Below are 16,163 nucleotides of genomic sequence, written 5' to 3' on the forward strand. Positions count from 1 at the left end.
TCTATTGCGGTTCCGCTGGACATTTTGTCATTTCATGTCCAGTAAAAGCCAGAGCTCATCAGTAAGCGGAGGGCTACTGGTGAGCGCTACTACTCAGGTCTCTCCGTCAAGATCCTGTACTACCTTGTCGGTCCATCTACGCTGGACCGGTTCGGCAGCTTCCTGCAGTGCCTTGATAGACTCTGGGGCTGAGGGTAGTTTTATGGACGAAGCCTGGGCTTGGGAACATGACATTCCTCTCAGACAGTTAGGGGAGCCCACGGCCATGTTCGCCTTGGATGGTAGTCCTCTCCCCAGTATATTATGTGAAACACTACCTTTAACCCTCACAGTTTCTGGTAACCATAGTGAAACCATTTCTTTTTTGATTTTTCGTTCACCTTTTACACCTGTTGTTTTGGGCCATCCCTGGCTAGTGTGTCATAATCCTTCTATTAATTGGTCTAGTAATTCTATCCTATCCTGGAACGTTTCTTGTCATGTGAAATGTTTAATGTCTGCTATCCCTCCTGTTTCTTCTGCCCCCTCTTCACAGGAGGAGCCTGGTGATTTGACAGGGGTGCCGGAGGAATATCATGATCTGCGCACGGTCTTCAGTCAGTCCAGGGCCACCTCCCTTCCTCCTCACCGGTCGTATGATTGTAGTATTGATCTCCTTCCGGGGACCACTCCCCCCCGGGGTAGACTATACTCTCTGTCGGCTCCCGAACGTAAGGCTCTCGAAGATTATCTGTCTGTTGCTCTCGACGCCGGTACCGTAGTGCCTTCTTCCTCTCCCGCCGGAGCGGGGTTTTTTTTTGTTAAGAAAAAGGACGGTACTCTGCGCCCCTGCGTGGATTATCGAGGGCTGAATGACATAACGGTTAAGAATCGTTATCCGCTTCCCCTTATGTCGTCAGCCTTCGAGATTCTGCAGGGAGCCAGGTTCTTTACTAAGTTGACCTTCGTAACGCTTACCATCTCGTGCGCATCAGGGAGGGGGACGAGTGGAAAACGGCGTTTAACACTCCGTTAGGGCATTTTGAATACCGGGTTCTGCCGTTCGGTCTCGCTAATGCTCCAGCTGTCTTTCAGGCATTAGTGAATGATGTACTGAGAGACATGCTGAACATCTTTGTTTTCGTTTACCTTGACGATATCCTGATTTTTTCACCGTCACTCCAGATTCATGTTCAGCACGTTCGACGTGTTCTCCAGCGCCTTTTAGAGAATTGTCTTTATGTGAAGGCTGAGAAGTGCTCTTTTCATGTCTCCTCCGTCACATTTCTCGGTTCTGTTATTTCCGCTGAAGGCATTCAGATGGATCCCGCTAAGGTCCATGCTGTCAGCGATTGGCCCGTCCCTAAGTCACGTGTCGAGTTGCAGCGCTTTCTCGGTTTCGCGAATTTCTATCGGCGTTTCATTCGTAATTTCGGTCAAGTGGCAGCCCCTCTCACAGCCCTTACTTCTGTCAAGACGTGCTTTAAGTGGTCCGTTTCCGCCCAGGGAGCTTTTGATCTCCTCAAGAAGCGTCTTACATCCGCTCCTATCCTTGTTACTCCTGACGTCACTAAACAATTCATTGTCGAGGTTGACACGTCAGAGGTGGGCGTGGGAGCCATTCTGTCCCAGCGCTCCCATTCTGACGATAAGGTCCACCCTTGCGCGTATTTTTCTCATCGCCTGTCGCCGTCGGAACGTAACTATGATGTGGGAAACCGCGAACTGCTCGCCATCCACTTAGCCCTAGGCGAATGGCGACAGTGGTTGGAGGGGGCGACCGTTCCTTTTGTCGTTTGGACTGACCATAAGAACCTTGAGTACATCCGTTCTGCCAAACGACTCAATGCGCGTCAGGCTCGTTGGGCGTTGTTTTTCGTTCGTTTCGAGTTCGTGATTTCTTATCGTCCGGGCACTAAGAACACCAAGCCTGATGCTTTATCCCGTCTCTTCAGTTCTTCTGTAGCCTCTACCGACCCCGAGGGGATTCTCCCTGAGGGGCGTGTTGTCGGGTTGACTGTCTGGGGAATTGAGAGACAGGTAAAGCAAGCACTCACTCACACTCCGTCGCTGCGCGCTTGTCCTAGTAACTTTCTTTTCGTTCCCGTTTCTACTCATCTGGCCGTTCTTCAGTGGGCTCACTCTGCCAAGTTTGCTGGCCACCCCGGCGTTCGGGGTACGCTTGCTTCTATTCGCCAGCGGTTTTGGTGGCCTACTCAGGAGCGTGACACGCGCCGTTTGGTGGCTGCTTGTTCGGACTGCGCGCAGACTAAGTCAGGTAACTCTCCTCCTGCCGGTCGTCTCAGACCGCTTTCCATTCCCTCTCGACCATGGTCTCACATCGCCTTAGACTTTATTACCGGTCTGCCTTTGTCAGCGGGGAAGACTGTTATTCTTACGGTTGTCGATAGACATTTACATTACATTTAAGTCATTTAGCAGACGCTCTTATCCAGAGCGACTTACAAATTGGTGCATTCACCTTATGACATCCAGTGGAACAACCACTTTACAATAGTGCATCTAAATATTTTAAGGGGGGGAGGGGAGGGGGGTGAGAAGGATTACTTTATCCTATCCTAGGTATTCCTTAAAGAGGTGGGGTTTCAGGTGTCTCCGGAAGGTGGTGATGGACTCTGCTGTCCTGGCGTCGTGAGGGAGTTTGTTCCACCATTGGGGAGCCAGAGCAGCGAACAGTTTTGACTGGGCTGAGCGGGAACTGTACTTCCTCAGTGGTAGGGAGGCGAGCAGGCCAGAGGTGGATGAACGCAGTGCCCTTATTTGGGTGTAGGGCCTGATCAGAGCCTGGAGGTACTGAGGTGCCGTTCCCCTCACAGCTCCGTAGGCAAGCACCATGGTCTTGTAGCGGATGCGAGCTTCAACTGGAAGCCAGTGGAGAGAGCGGAGGAGCGGGGTGACGTGAGAGAACTTGGGAAGGTTGAACACTAGACGGGCTGCGGCGTTCTGGATGAGTTGTAGGGGTTTAATGGCACAGGCAGGGAGCCCAGCCAACAGCGAGTTGCAGTAATCCAGACGGGAGATGACAAGTGCCTGGATTAGGACCTGTGCCGCTTCCTGTGTGAGGCAGGGTCGTACTCTGCGGATGTTGTAGAGCATGAACCTACAGGAACGGGCCACCGCCTTGATGTTAGTTGAGAACGACAGGGTGTTGTCCAGGAACACGCCAAGGTTCTTAGCGCTCTGGGAGGAGGACACAATGGAGTTGTCAACCGTGATGGCGAGATCATGGAACGGGCAGTCCTTCCCCGGGAGGAAGAGCAGCTCCGTCTTGCCGAAGTTCAGCTTGAGGTGGTGATCCGTCATCCACACTGATATGTCTGCCAGACATGCAGAGATGCGATTCACCACCTGGTCATCAGAAGGGGGAAAGGAGAAGATTAATTGTGTGTCGTCTGCATAGGTTCTCTAAGGCGGCTCATTTTATTCCCCTCGCTAAGCTTCCTTCCGCTAAAGAGACGGCACAAATCATCACTGAGAATGTGTTCAGAATTCATGGCCTTCCGTCAGACGCCGTTTCGGACAGAGGTCCGCAAGTCTCAGTTTTGGAGGGAGTTTTGTCGTTTGATTGGGGCTTCCGTCAGTCTCTCTTCCGGTTTTCATCCCCAGTCTAACGGTCAAGCAGAACGGGCCAAACAGACTATTGGTCGCATCTTACGCAGTCTTTCCTTTCGAAACCCTGCGTCTTGGGCAGAACAGCTCCCCTGGGCAGAATACGCTCACAACTCGCTTCCTTCGTCTGCGACCGGGCTATCTCCTTTTCAGAGTAGTCTTGGGTACCAGCCCCCTCTGTTCTCGTCCCAGCTCGCCAAGTCCAGCGTTCCCTCCGCTCAGGCTTTTGTCCAACGTTGTGAGCGCACCTGGAAGAGGGTCAGGTCTGCACTTTGCCGTTATAGGGCGCAGACTGTGAGAGCCACTAATAAGCGTAGGACTAAGAGTCCTAGGTATTGTCGCGGTCAGAGAGTATGGCTCTCCACTCGTAACCTTCCCCTTACGACAGCTTCTCGCAAATTGACCCCGCGGTTCATTGGTCCGTTCCGTATTTCTCAGGTCGTTAATCCTGTCGCAGTGCGACTTCTTCTTCCGCGACATCTTCGTCGTGTCCACCCAGTCTTCCATGTCTCCTGTGTCAAGCCTTTTCTTCGCGCCCCCCGTTCGTCTTCCTCCCCCCCCCCCCCCGTCCTTGTCGAGGGCGCACCTATCTACAGGGTCCGGAAGATTATGGACATGCGTTCTCGGGGACGTGGTCACCAGTACTTAGTGGATTGGGAGGGGTACGGTCCTGAGGAGAGGAGTTTGGTTCCATCTCGGGACGTGCTGGACCGTTCGCTGATCGATGATTTCCTCCGTTGCCGCCTGGTTTCCTCCTCGAGTGCGCCAGGAGGCGCTCGGTGAGTGGGGGGGGTACTGTCATGTATTGTCATATATTGTCATGTCTTGTCCTTGTGCTTTCTCTTCTATTCGTTTCCCCCTGCTGGTCTTATTAGGTTTCTTTCCCTCTCTCTATCCCTCTTTCTCTATCGTTCCGTTGCTGCTCCCAGCTTTTCCTCATTCTCCTAACGACCTTGTTTACTCTCTCACACCTGTCCCCTATTTTGCCCTCTGATTAGGTCTCTATTTCTCTCTCGGTTTCTGCCTCTGTCCTTGTCAGATTCTTGTTTGCTGTTTGCTGTGTCCTTGTTCCGTCCTGTCGTGTTTTGCCTTATCATCAGATGCTACGTGTGAGCAGGTGTCTCTGTCCGCTACGGCCCGCGCCTACCCGAAGGGACCTGCAGTCTGTTGCCGCTTATCCTGCAATTCCCCTCAACAACTAGAGGATTTATGTTTTCCCCGTTTGGACATTTCCTGTAAAGGATTGAGGATTATGTTATCTCTGTTTGGACTTTAATAAACTCAGTTTCTGTTAAGTCGCTTTTGGGTCCTCACTCACCTGCATAACATAAAGTCCCTCACTACTAGCAGCGCCGCCTCTGGGTGAGCGTTTTCTTGTTTGCTAATGGAGGAATACAGCTCATTGGTGGTATGTAAACAGCTGCAAGGAATATAGATGAAAACTCTCTCGGTAGGTTATGTGGTCTGCAGCATATCATTAGAAACTCAGGCGAGCAATAGCTCGAGCAATAGCTCGAGACTTCCTTAGATATCGTGCACCATCTGTTGTTTACAAAAATACATAGACCACCGCCCCTTATCTTACCAGACGCCACTGTTCTATCCTGCCGGTACATCGTCTAACCAGTCGGCTGTATGTTGATATTGTCATCGTTCAGTCATGACTCCGTGAAGCATAAGATATTACAGTTTTACATGTCCCGTTGGTAGTTTAATCTTCCCAATAACTCTTCCATTTTATTGTCCAAAGGTTGCATGTTTGCGAGCAGAATTGAGGAGAGTGGGGGTTTATTCGATTGCTTCCTACTCCTCAGAAGGCAGCCCGCCCTCCAGCCTCTCTTTCTCCATCTCCTCTTCATGCAGCTCACTGGGGTCGGGCCTGTTCCTGAGGGAGGTATATCCTCCGCCTCGGGCTTGTCAGAGTCGTGAAAGAAGAAAAAGGATTCTGCTAGGATTAGGAAACGGAAAAAGGATTTAGCAGCAACATTATGTACAAAAATAGTTAAAAAATAAGTTACAAACAAGCAAAAAAACACAACCGGTTGGGGGCACGTAAAACGTAAAACAACACTTTAGATTCATGGATGCTACGCTACAGGACTGTTTTTTAGCACAGACTGGAATATGTTCCGGGATTCATCCAATGGCATTGTCTTGCTGTTTTTCATGGTTCGGGCTTGGCCCTTTAGTTCCATGGAAGGGACATTGTAATGCCACAGCATACAATGACATTCTAAACATTTACATTACATTTACATTACATTTAAGTCATTTAGCAGACGCTCTTATCCAGAGCGACTTACAAATTGGTGCATTCACCTTATGACATCCAGTGGAACAGTCACTTTACAATAGTGCATCTAAATCTTAAAGGGGGGGGGGGGGGGGGGAGGGAATACTTATCCTATCCTAGGTATTCCTTAAAGAGGTGGGGTTTCAGGTGTCTCCGGAAGGTGGTGATTGACTCCGCTGTCCTGGCGTCGTGAGGGAGTTTGTTCCACCATTGGGGGGGCCAAAGCAGCGAACAGTTTTGACTGGGCTAAGCGGGAGCTGTACTTCCTCAGTGGTAGGGAGGCGACCAGGCCAGAGGTGGATGAACGCAGTGCCCTTGTTTGGGTGTAGGGCCTGATCAGAGCCTGGAGGTACTGAGGTGCCGTTCCCCTCACAGGTCCGTAGGCAAGCACCATGGTCTTGTAGCGGATGCGAGCTTCAACTGGAAGCCAGTGGAGAGAACGGAGGAGCGGGGTGACGTGAGAGAACTTGGGAAGGTTGAACACCAGATGGGCTGCGGCGTTCTGGATGAGTTGAAGGGGTTTAATGGCACAGGCAGGGAGCCCAGCCAACAGCGAGTTGCAGTAATCCAGACGGGAGATGACAAGTGCCTGGATTTGGACCTGCGCCGCTTCCTGTGTGAGGCAGGGTCGTACTCTGTGGATGTTGTAGAGCATGAACCGACAGGAACGGGCCACCGCTTTGATGTTGGTTGAACGATTCTGTGCTTCCAACTTTGTGGCAACAGCTTGGGGAAGGCCCTTTCCTGTTTCAGCCCCCGTGCACAAAGTGAGGTCCATACAGAAATGTTTTGTCAAGATTGGTGTGGAAGAACTTGACTGGCCTCCACAGAGCCCTGATCTGAACACCGAGCCAGGCCTAATCACACAACATCAGTGCCAGACCTCACTAATGCTCTGGTGGCTGAATGGAAGCAAGATCGCAGCAATGTTCCAACATCTAGTCGAAAGCCTTCCCAGAAGTGTTGAGGCCGTTATAGCAGCAAAGGGGGGACCAACTCCAAATTAATGCCGTTATTTTGGAATGAGATGTTTGACGAGCAGGGGTCCACATACTTTTGGTCATGTAGCATATATTCAAATTTGTATCCCCATGCCCACACAGTCTGACTGAGCATTTCAGTGGCTAAAGGAGGCCCAGGGAAATAAATTATAACAAGTTATAAAAATAAATAATAATAAGTGAACAAAGTGATGATTTAAACATTTAAATTAAAATGACAGCATAGGGGCTTTAAACAAAATATTTTTCTCAGAGCAATTGTATAAGGGCCTAAATAAAAAAAACATTCCTGTTATTTGAGCATACAATATAGCTCAGTATTTTTATTATTTATTTTATACAGTATTTTTGCTCATCTCTATCAAGGGTGGCAATACATTTGGATCCCACTCAATGGGATCTCTATTATGTTGGATCTCACCCCAAGGGCACGACTCTCATGTTGACTGCTATGGTAACAAACCAAGGTCCTTGGTTCATTGATGCCTTAGGACTGCAATCCTGAGACCAAGGTCCTGACTCACAGCAAGACATCCTCCAATTGATAAAAAATGCTATTTATGCCATGCTCTCTCATTCCCTGTTCCCCAACACAGGTTTGGATACCAGCCCCCCGGCCAGTACTCATGAACTCACGATTCCAAATGATGTGAGTAAAGGACAACAGTAGAATAAACAACTAATGAACCGGTATCAGGGTCAACTCATTTAAACTCTTCCCCACATGATAACTTTTACTGTGAAGACAAATATTAGTTAACACAGACATACACAGACTTAAAAATGCTGCCTTGTAACACCATCAACTTTCAATGACATGAAAAATACCTCATGAAAAATGAAACATTTCTCAAATTACTTTAAATTCATTTCTTGTAGTTACTGGGTTTCAATGGAACTGACCCTGCAATGAGCCAATAATGTCGCACTGCTTTCACGATTGAGCTTTTTAAAGCTCAAATCAAAGAAAGCCAGCCCAAGGCTTCTGTTCCAGGTTTCCCAGTTAAGAACCGCTGCCATTTCTTCCCAGCTAATAGGCTGCATAATCGGGCGCCAGGGAACCAAAATCAACGAGATCCGCCAGATGTCTGGGGCACAGATCAAAATCGCTAATGCCATGGAGGGCTCGTCGGAGCGCCAGATCACTATCACAGGAACCCCCGCCAACATCAGCCTTGCCCAGTACCTCATCAACGCAAGGTAACCTCTTACCCACCGCCAACATCAGAGCGCCTACACTAATAATGCTAATGCAAGTAGTTAGCATGAGGCCGAATCAGTGACCTCCAGTACATTTCAGTGGGAAATGGTTGTCTGTGGAGGAGTCCCTTTGTGCAAAGAAGCCTTCTGTCAAATGCCTCCACGGCTATTTCTGGCATCAATATGAGTCATAACGTGTGATGGCAGTTAGGTGGCAACAGACCTAACCCAATGACTTGTTTTATTGAGATTAGTCAGTAATTGATTACATTTTGAAAATGTTGTGTCATTATTGACGAGGATTATATAAATATTGTGATTAATCTTTCATGGCAGGCTGCTTTAGGTTAAGTGTCACTGCTCTGGCTTATGACTGAGCCCAGTAGAAAACACATCCACCTCAACACAGGTAACAAGTAACACATAACCTAGTGGTTAGGGCATTGGGCCAGTAACCGAAAGGTTGCTCCATCGAATCCCTGAGCTGACAAAGTAAAAATATGTAGTTCTGCCCCTGAGCAAGCCAGTTAACCCACTGTTTCCCGGGTGCTGTGGATGTTGATTATGGCAGCCCCCTGCACCTCTCTGATTCAGATGAATTTGGGTTAAATGCAGAAGACACATTTCAGTTGAAGGCATTCAGCTGTACAACTGACTAGGTTTCCTTTTCTGTATCAAGCTCTTTATTTATAGATAAATCAAGTAGGCTATTACAGAGGATTCAGCCGGTGTGCATCCCAAATGGCAGTCTACTTCCTATATATTTAGGGAATAGGGTGCCATTTGGGACCGAGACTTTGTCCTAGCACAAAGTCCATTAACCTTTTAAATAGAAGGGAATCTGACCCTGGTGGTTGTTGGTAGCATCTACTCCTGTATTAGCCAGACGCAGTATAGCCAGGAGCTGAGCAGTGTATTATACAATATTGGAGATCAAATTTGTATTTTAAAGTTCCCTTATGTTCTCACCTCTCTCCTTCTTCTCACTGTCCTCTAAAACCACTATTTCATTAACACAAAACAAAATGAAAAGCTTTTTCCCATAAAGTTTCAGAAATGTTCATATAATTTATCTTCAAAGTTGGGTCATGGTCATAAGAGCACAGAGAACAAAGGCCAGGTAGTCTGTCCCTGTTTTAGTCAGTTTTCTTCCCTATGAACACAACCCTGAAATGAGACAGTGTCAGGGGTACAGTCCCAATCCATATGCTTCAATCCTTACTGATACACACAATTTACAACATGGTGGCTTTGTTTTATGTGACTTCTTTCTTTTAGGGTTTGGTTTGCAGAGAAGCGGTTGGAAAGAGACTAATGGCTATGCTTTCCCACAATTCCACTGACAGGTTCAGGGACGTGGCTGCCATGTGGAATGACCCGTCATCCATGACAACATCCTGAGGCCCAAATCTGGTTCCACTATCAAGAAGCTAACAGCAGCAACTGTCTCCCCAATAACCCCATGTATACTCCCAGAGAACTTAATGGCTACCTGATTCATTTAGCACTTGACACTTAATTAAGCTTTAGCAGCTTTGAATAGGCTAAAGAGGCTATTTGTAAAGCAAAGTGAAAAAATTTGACTTGAATTCTGTTCATGTAATGTAAAGAGTTACGTATAGTGTTTCAGCATGCTGAATGCTTAGGATAATTGTTACATTATTTTTCTGTAGTTAATTGTCAGGCAAGTAAAAAGTGGAAAACAAAAAAAATATTGCTATTCAGATTGCTACTGAGCAATGCTATTGGCCATGAGTCTCGAGTGATGTGATGCGTTTGTGAAAAAATATTGTTGCGTCAAATTTGGAATGAAAAGGAAGTGCTTTTTATGTAAATAGTAAGGAGGTTTCGGAGGTTCTCCTTTTTGCAGGGAGACTTAAATTATTAAGTCAACAACTTCCATTGTGATAAAGGACTACGTTTGAACTCACACTATTTGTAGTTCAAGAGACTTAGGTGCAGGTTTTTCAATTAGGGAAAATCCAGAATTAGATTGGATTGGTTTTTATCAAAGTGCATCATAAAATCCATATGCATGACCAATATACAATAGTAAATGTAACATGGAGACCTAAAAAGCCAGAATGCTGCAGAGTTTCACTGTTGTGTGAAAGTGTCCAATCTCTTTTTTCTATATTTTTCCTTCACCCTTCCCTTCTCCCCTCTTCCTTAACTATTCTCTGCTGACGTCTGAGGTCACTGGAATGTGAACACTAATTTCTACCCATCATTCTTCACTGCATCACACGACCCATGTGCCAATGGCATTGCACGTTTATTTTTGTTCTCTGTATTTATCTGTCCTGCGCCTTTAAGTGATCCTAACTAATTTATTATATGTAAAGTAAACATGATACCCACACTGTTAACATGATTCTCCTCACTTGCCCTCAACCGACTATTCAAAGGACACTTTATGTTTTTGCCATTATCATGTGCTTTACTGTAAATTCAGTTCATTTAATAATTATAAAACACAGCTATCGTGTCTATGCTCATGATATATGCAGGGTTCGAGAGAGACTAACCATCCCAGAATTGTCCCGAAGTGCAATTTCAAACTCCCCAAAAAGAAAATAAACTGTCCCAAATTAAAATAAGTGTTTGTTTTTAATGTTTTGATTTGCTAACATGGGTCTAGGACCAAGGTAATTCACAATGCTTTAATAGTAGGCTAATAAGTGTACTATTGAAATAGGCTAGGACAGTCAACTGAGCCAGGAATTCACATCAGAGTATTTGCCTCTAAAAATGCACACATTGGAATAATATCTGAATATATTTTGCATAAATAATTACATGCTAAAGTTGGGTGATATGTGCACAGTAAATCTTGCTGGGGCTAACTACAATTTTTATTTAGATGCATGTCAGCAAACCCACTACGCAACACTAAACAATACATTACTTGCACTATAGGGTGACAAACTGTACTCCTAAACTGTTAGGGCCTACATAAAGCTGTCTCAACAGCAGAGCTTTCTTTTCAGCACCATGGAGTGAATCCTTACCACTGCTACACCTGGTTATCAGCGGAGCCTTGTCTGGCAGCAAAACAGTTCATTCAGCCTCATTTACTCCTTAAAAAAACATATCTGATATGGCTGACTTGCTTAAACAAATGTGGTTTCTACTGACAATTGAGATATACAAACTATGGCATAACGGAATGACGAGCGGATAAGAGGCAATCCGTAATTTCGATTAAGACATCAATTAACCGAGCTAGGATGGACGAAGTCAATATAACTCTTTGTTCAGCATTTTTTAAATGTATCGTGACAGAATTCAGAACATGGGCTGTTATTTCAGTGATCTCCCTGTACACCAATTCAGAACTGTAGGATAAATAAAGGGGGCATATAAGCAGCCAAGTAAAGCTCCTACAATAATTAATGCCATTTTCATAAAACAGGCTATATGCTACAGGTTCACTTTCATGACAACAAGGTTGAATCGTGACATCAGTGATCTTCAGGTTGAAGCTCTAGAAAGAGACCTTGGAATTCCGATCTAGAAGACCAGTTGGAGCTATTTTTTTCCTCAAGTTTCCATTTGTCTTGAACTCACTGAAGACTGAAATGTCCCAGTTCCAAGTTTCCAGCTGTTTTGAATGCGGCAGATGTCATGCTGGATTGACAGCATGGCCAATGTATTCAACGTTTTCTGGCCCATGATGTGTTGCGAGTGAATATTTAACCTTTTAAGCTTGGAAAAGAGACCCTTAAACCCAGACATGGACCACACAACCTCTCCACTGAATAGCAGGCTAGTGATTTCTTTGCAATTCTTGCAGTTGGTCACTGATTCCTTCCAGACCACTCATTGTTGAAATTGCGATTTCCAACTTGTTGTGTAATGTTTATGTCCAATGGCTGATGAGTATGTTTCATCTATAATTTCTCTTCATATGACAAGAATTGAAAAGCATTTGCCAGTAGATTGTCGACTTGATTAATGAAGATGACCGCTTTCTAGCTTGCGGGATAAGATTTTATTAAAGCATGATGTTGACATGATCAGTCCAATCAAAGCTACTGTAGATATAATGTCATTTTATCTGTGGCCAATGACCTTGAGCCTTCTTTGTTGGGCAATTCTAATGTAAGTCTATGGCAGCACCCAAGGGGCTTGCACTCACCGTAGATTTTGCGGTGACGTAGTGTATCAGGATCACAACACAACTAGAGAACATTACCCAATCACGACGCAACTAGAGAACATTACCAAACCCTACGCTCCATATTTTGTGCTGTGCCAAGTTTGTATGCGGCTTTAAGCTTTTGTGACTAGGGGGCAGTATTTGCATTTTTGGAAAAATAACATTCCTGTAGTAAACGGGATATTTTGTCAGGCCAAGATGCTAGAATTTGCATATAATTGACAGCTTAGGATAGACAACACTCTAAAGTTTTCAAAACTGTAAATATATTGTCTGTGAGTATAACATAACTGATATTTCAGGCGAAAGCCTGAGAAAAATCCAATCCGGAAGTGACTCATCTTTTGAAAGCTCTGCGTTCCAATGCGTCCCTATTGAGCAGTGAATGGGCAATCAACCAGATTACTTTTTCTCCGTATTCCCCAAGGTGTCTACAGCATTGTGACATAGTTTTACGCATTTATGTTGAAGAATACCCATAAGCGGCTACATTGCGAAAGTGGTCACCTGATGGCTCTCTGAGTGATTCTCGCGTAAAATACAGAGGTAGCCATTATTCCAATCGGTCCTACTGAAAAACCAATTGTCCCGGTGGATATATTATCGAATAGATATTTGAAAAACACCTTGAGGATTGATTATAAACAACTATTTCGCCTACGAAAATAATATTTTTGGAAAAAAGGAACATTGGCTATCTAATTGGGAGTCTCGTGAGTGAAAACATCCGAAGATCATCAAAGGTAAACGATTTATTTTGATTGCTTTTCTGATTTCCGTGACCAAGTTACCTGCTGCTAGCTGGACAAAATGTTATGCTAAGCTATCGATAAACTTACACAAATTCTTGTCTAGGGTGTAAAGCATATTTTGAAAATCTGAGATGGCAGGGTGATTAACAAAAGGCTAAGATGTGTCTCAATATATTTCACTTGTGATTTTCATGAATAGGAATATTTTCTAGGAATATTTATGTCCGTTGCGTTATGCTAATTAGTGTCAGTCGATGATTACGCTCTCGGACCCGGGATGGGGAGTCATTAATAACTCAATTATTATTATTTTTAATTATATTGTTTGCAAACTGGTATGCAACACGTACTGTATTAATATCAAAATAAAATTAAAAACAGGCAACCCCCCTCTAAAAAACAAATACACAAAAAATATAAAAATACATGGGTTGCCACTGCATGTAACTAACAGTATTATCACCTAGAGCATGATCAAGCAAGTTAATGTTTGACAGTTTACTCAACAACAACAACTGATTTAGAACTACAGACTTACCACAGGAGTCACAGGAGCACTGCCTCCGCTATTCAAATCAAATCAAATCAAAGTTTATTTGTCAAGTGCGCCGAATACAACAGGTATAGATAGACCTTCCAGTGAAATGCTTACTTACAGGCTCTAACCAATAGTGCAAAAAAAGGTGTGTTTGTGTGTGTGTGTGTGTGTGTGTGTGTGTGTGTGTGTGTGTGTGTGTGTGTGTGTGTGTGTGTGTGTGTGTGTGTGTGTGTGTGTGTGTGTGTGTGTGTGTGTGTGTGTGTGTGTGTGTGTGTGTGTGTGTGTGTGTGTGTGTGTGTGTGTGTGTGTAGGTAGGTAAGTAAAGAAATAAAACAACAGTAAAAATAAATTTGAAAATAAGAGTAGCATATATGATGAACAGAGAGTTGCAGTAGCATAAAAGGAGGGGTTGGCAGGAGGTGGGACACAATGCAAATAGCCCAGTTAGCCAATGTGCAGAACACTGGTTGGTCGGGCCCATTGAGGTAGTATGCACATGGATGTATGGTTAAAGTGACTATGCATATAAGATAAACAGAGAGTAGCAGCAGTGTAAAAGAGGGGTTGGGGGAGGCACACAATGCAAATAGTCCGGGTAACCATTGGTTACCTGTTCAGAAGTCTTATGGCTTGGGGGTAAAAGCTGTTGAGAATACTTTTTGTCCTAGACTCGGCACTTCGGTCCTGCTTGCCATGTCGTAGTAGAGAGAACAGTCTATGACTGGGGTGGCTGGGGTCTTTGACAATTTTTAGGGCCTTCCTCTGACACCGCCTGGTGTGGAGGTCCTGGATGGCAGGCAGCTTTGCCCCAGTGGTGTATTGGGCCGTACGCACTACCCTCTGAAGTGCCTTGCGGTCAGAGGCCGAACAATTGCCATACCAGGCAGTGATGCAACCGGTCAGGATGCTCTTGATGTTGCAGCTGTAGATCCTTTTGAGGATCTCAGGACCCATGCCAAATCTTTTTAGTTTCCTGAGGGGGAATAGGATTTGTCGTGCCCTCTTCACGACTGTCTGGTGTGTTTGGACCATTCTAGTTTGTTGTTGATGTGGACACCAAGGAATTTGAAGCTCTCAACCTGCTCCACGACAGCCCCGTCGATGAGAATGAGGACGCAAATCAATCCCAGACCAACAGCAAAGGACCTTGTGAAGATGCTTGAGGAAACAGGAACAAAAGTATCGATATCCACAGTAAAACGAGTCCTATATCGACATAACCTGAAAGGCCGCTCAGCAAGGAAGGAGCCACTGCTCCAAAACCGCCATAAAAAGCCAGTCTACGTTTTGCAGCTGCACATGGGACAAAGATTGTACTTTTTGGAGAAATGTCCTCTGGTCTGATGAAAAAAATAGAACTGTTTGGCAACATTGACCATTGTTATGTTTGGAGGAAAAAGGGGGAGGCTTGCAAGCCGAAGAACACCATCCCAACCGTGAAGCACGGGGTGGCAGCATCATGTTGTGGGGGAGATTGCGGCAGTGCCAGAGTGAAGGATGACTCCGGCAGCGCATGACAGGCGGGAGACTCCGGCAGCACCGGACAGGCGGGAGACTCCGGCAGTACCGGACAGGCGGGAGACTCCGGCAGCTCCGGAGTGAAGGGCGATTCCGGCAGCTCCTGGCTGACTGGCGGCTCTGGCAGCTTCTGGCTGACTGACGGCTCTGGCAGCTCCTGGATGACTGACAGCTCTGGCAGCTCAGGACAGGCGGGAGACTCTGGCAGCTCAGGACAGGCGGGAGACTCTGGCAGCTCAGGACAGGCGGGAGACTCTGGCAGCAGAACAGGCAGGAGACTCTGGCAGCTCAGGACAGGCGGGAGCACCTGTTGGGAAAAGACGGAGAGACAGCCTGGTGCTGGAGGGCTGGTGCGTGGAGGTGGCACCGGATAGACCGGACCGTGAAGGTGCACAGGAGCTCTTGAGCACCGAGCCTGCCCAACCTTACCTGGTTGAATGCTTCCCGTAGCCAGGCCAGTGTGGCGAGGTGGAATAGCCCGCACTCGTCAGTGCTGGCGAACCGGGGACACCATGCGTAAGGCTGGTGCCATGTACACTGGCCCGAGGAGACGCACTGGAGACCAGATGCGCTGAGCCGGCTTCATGGCACCTGGCTCGATGCCCACTCTAGCCCGGCCGATACGAGGCGCGTTCGCCTCACGACATAACACGGTGCCTGCCCGGGCCCTCTCACTCTCCGGTAAGCACGGGGAGTTGGCTCAGGTCTCCTACCTGACTTAGCCACACTCCCCATCTGTCTATCCCCAATAAATGTTTGGGGCTGCCTCTCGGGCTTCCTTGCCAGCCGTGTTCCCTCGAAGCCCTGGCTCCCATTACCTGCTGCCTCCACTCTCCTGGCTGCCTCCACCTGTTCCCATGGGAGGCGATCCCTTCCGGCCAGGATCTCCTCCCATGTGTAGCAACCCTTGCCGTCCAAAACGTCCTTCCATGTCCAGGAGTCCTGAGATCGCTGCTGCCCGATACCACAGTCCTTTTTTGGTGGGTGGTTCTGTAATGCTTGTCGTCTGGGGAAGGAGAGGAGGACCCAGGTGCAGCGTGGTAAGTGTTCATATTATTTAATGACACAATAACAAACCCGACAAACAAAC

The 16,163-nt window shown here is 46.5% G+C and overlaps 1 protein-coding gene across 5 annotated transcripts in view; it reads left to right on the forward strand.

Annotated features, from left to right (window-relative positions):
- Nucleotides 1–10,694, forward strand: part of pcbp3 (poly(rC) binding protein 3) — a 177,050-nt gene extending 166,356 nt beyond the window's left edge. For all 5 annotated transcript variants that reach the window (XM_046358385.1, XM_046358367.1, XM_046358357.1 and 2 more), the window contains 3 exons: nt 7,500–7,552; nt 7,934–8,103; nt 9,450–10,694. In XM_046358385.1, coding sequence (XP_046214341.1) covers nt 7,500–7,552; nt 7,934–8,103; nt 9,450–9,504 — 278 coding nt within the window. In that variant the 3' untranslated portion in view covers nt 9,505–10,694. The remainder of the gene's footprint in view (nt 1–7,499; nt 7,553–7,933; nt 8,104–9,449) is intronic.
- Nucleotides 10,695–16,163: the final 5,469 nt, after the last annotated feature.

The sequence above is a fragment of the Oncorhynchus gorbuscha genome, linkage group LG01 (assembly GCF_021184085.1).
Source record: "Oncorhynchus gorbuscha isolate QuinsamMale2020 ecotype Even-year linkage group LG01, OgorEven_v1.0, whole genome shotgun sequence".
Taxonomy (NCBI): Eukaryota; Metazoa; Chordata; class Actinopteri; order Salmoniformes; family Salmonidae; genus Oncorhynchus; species Oncorhynchus gorbuscha.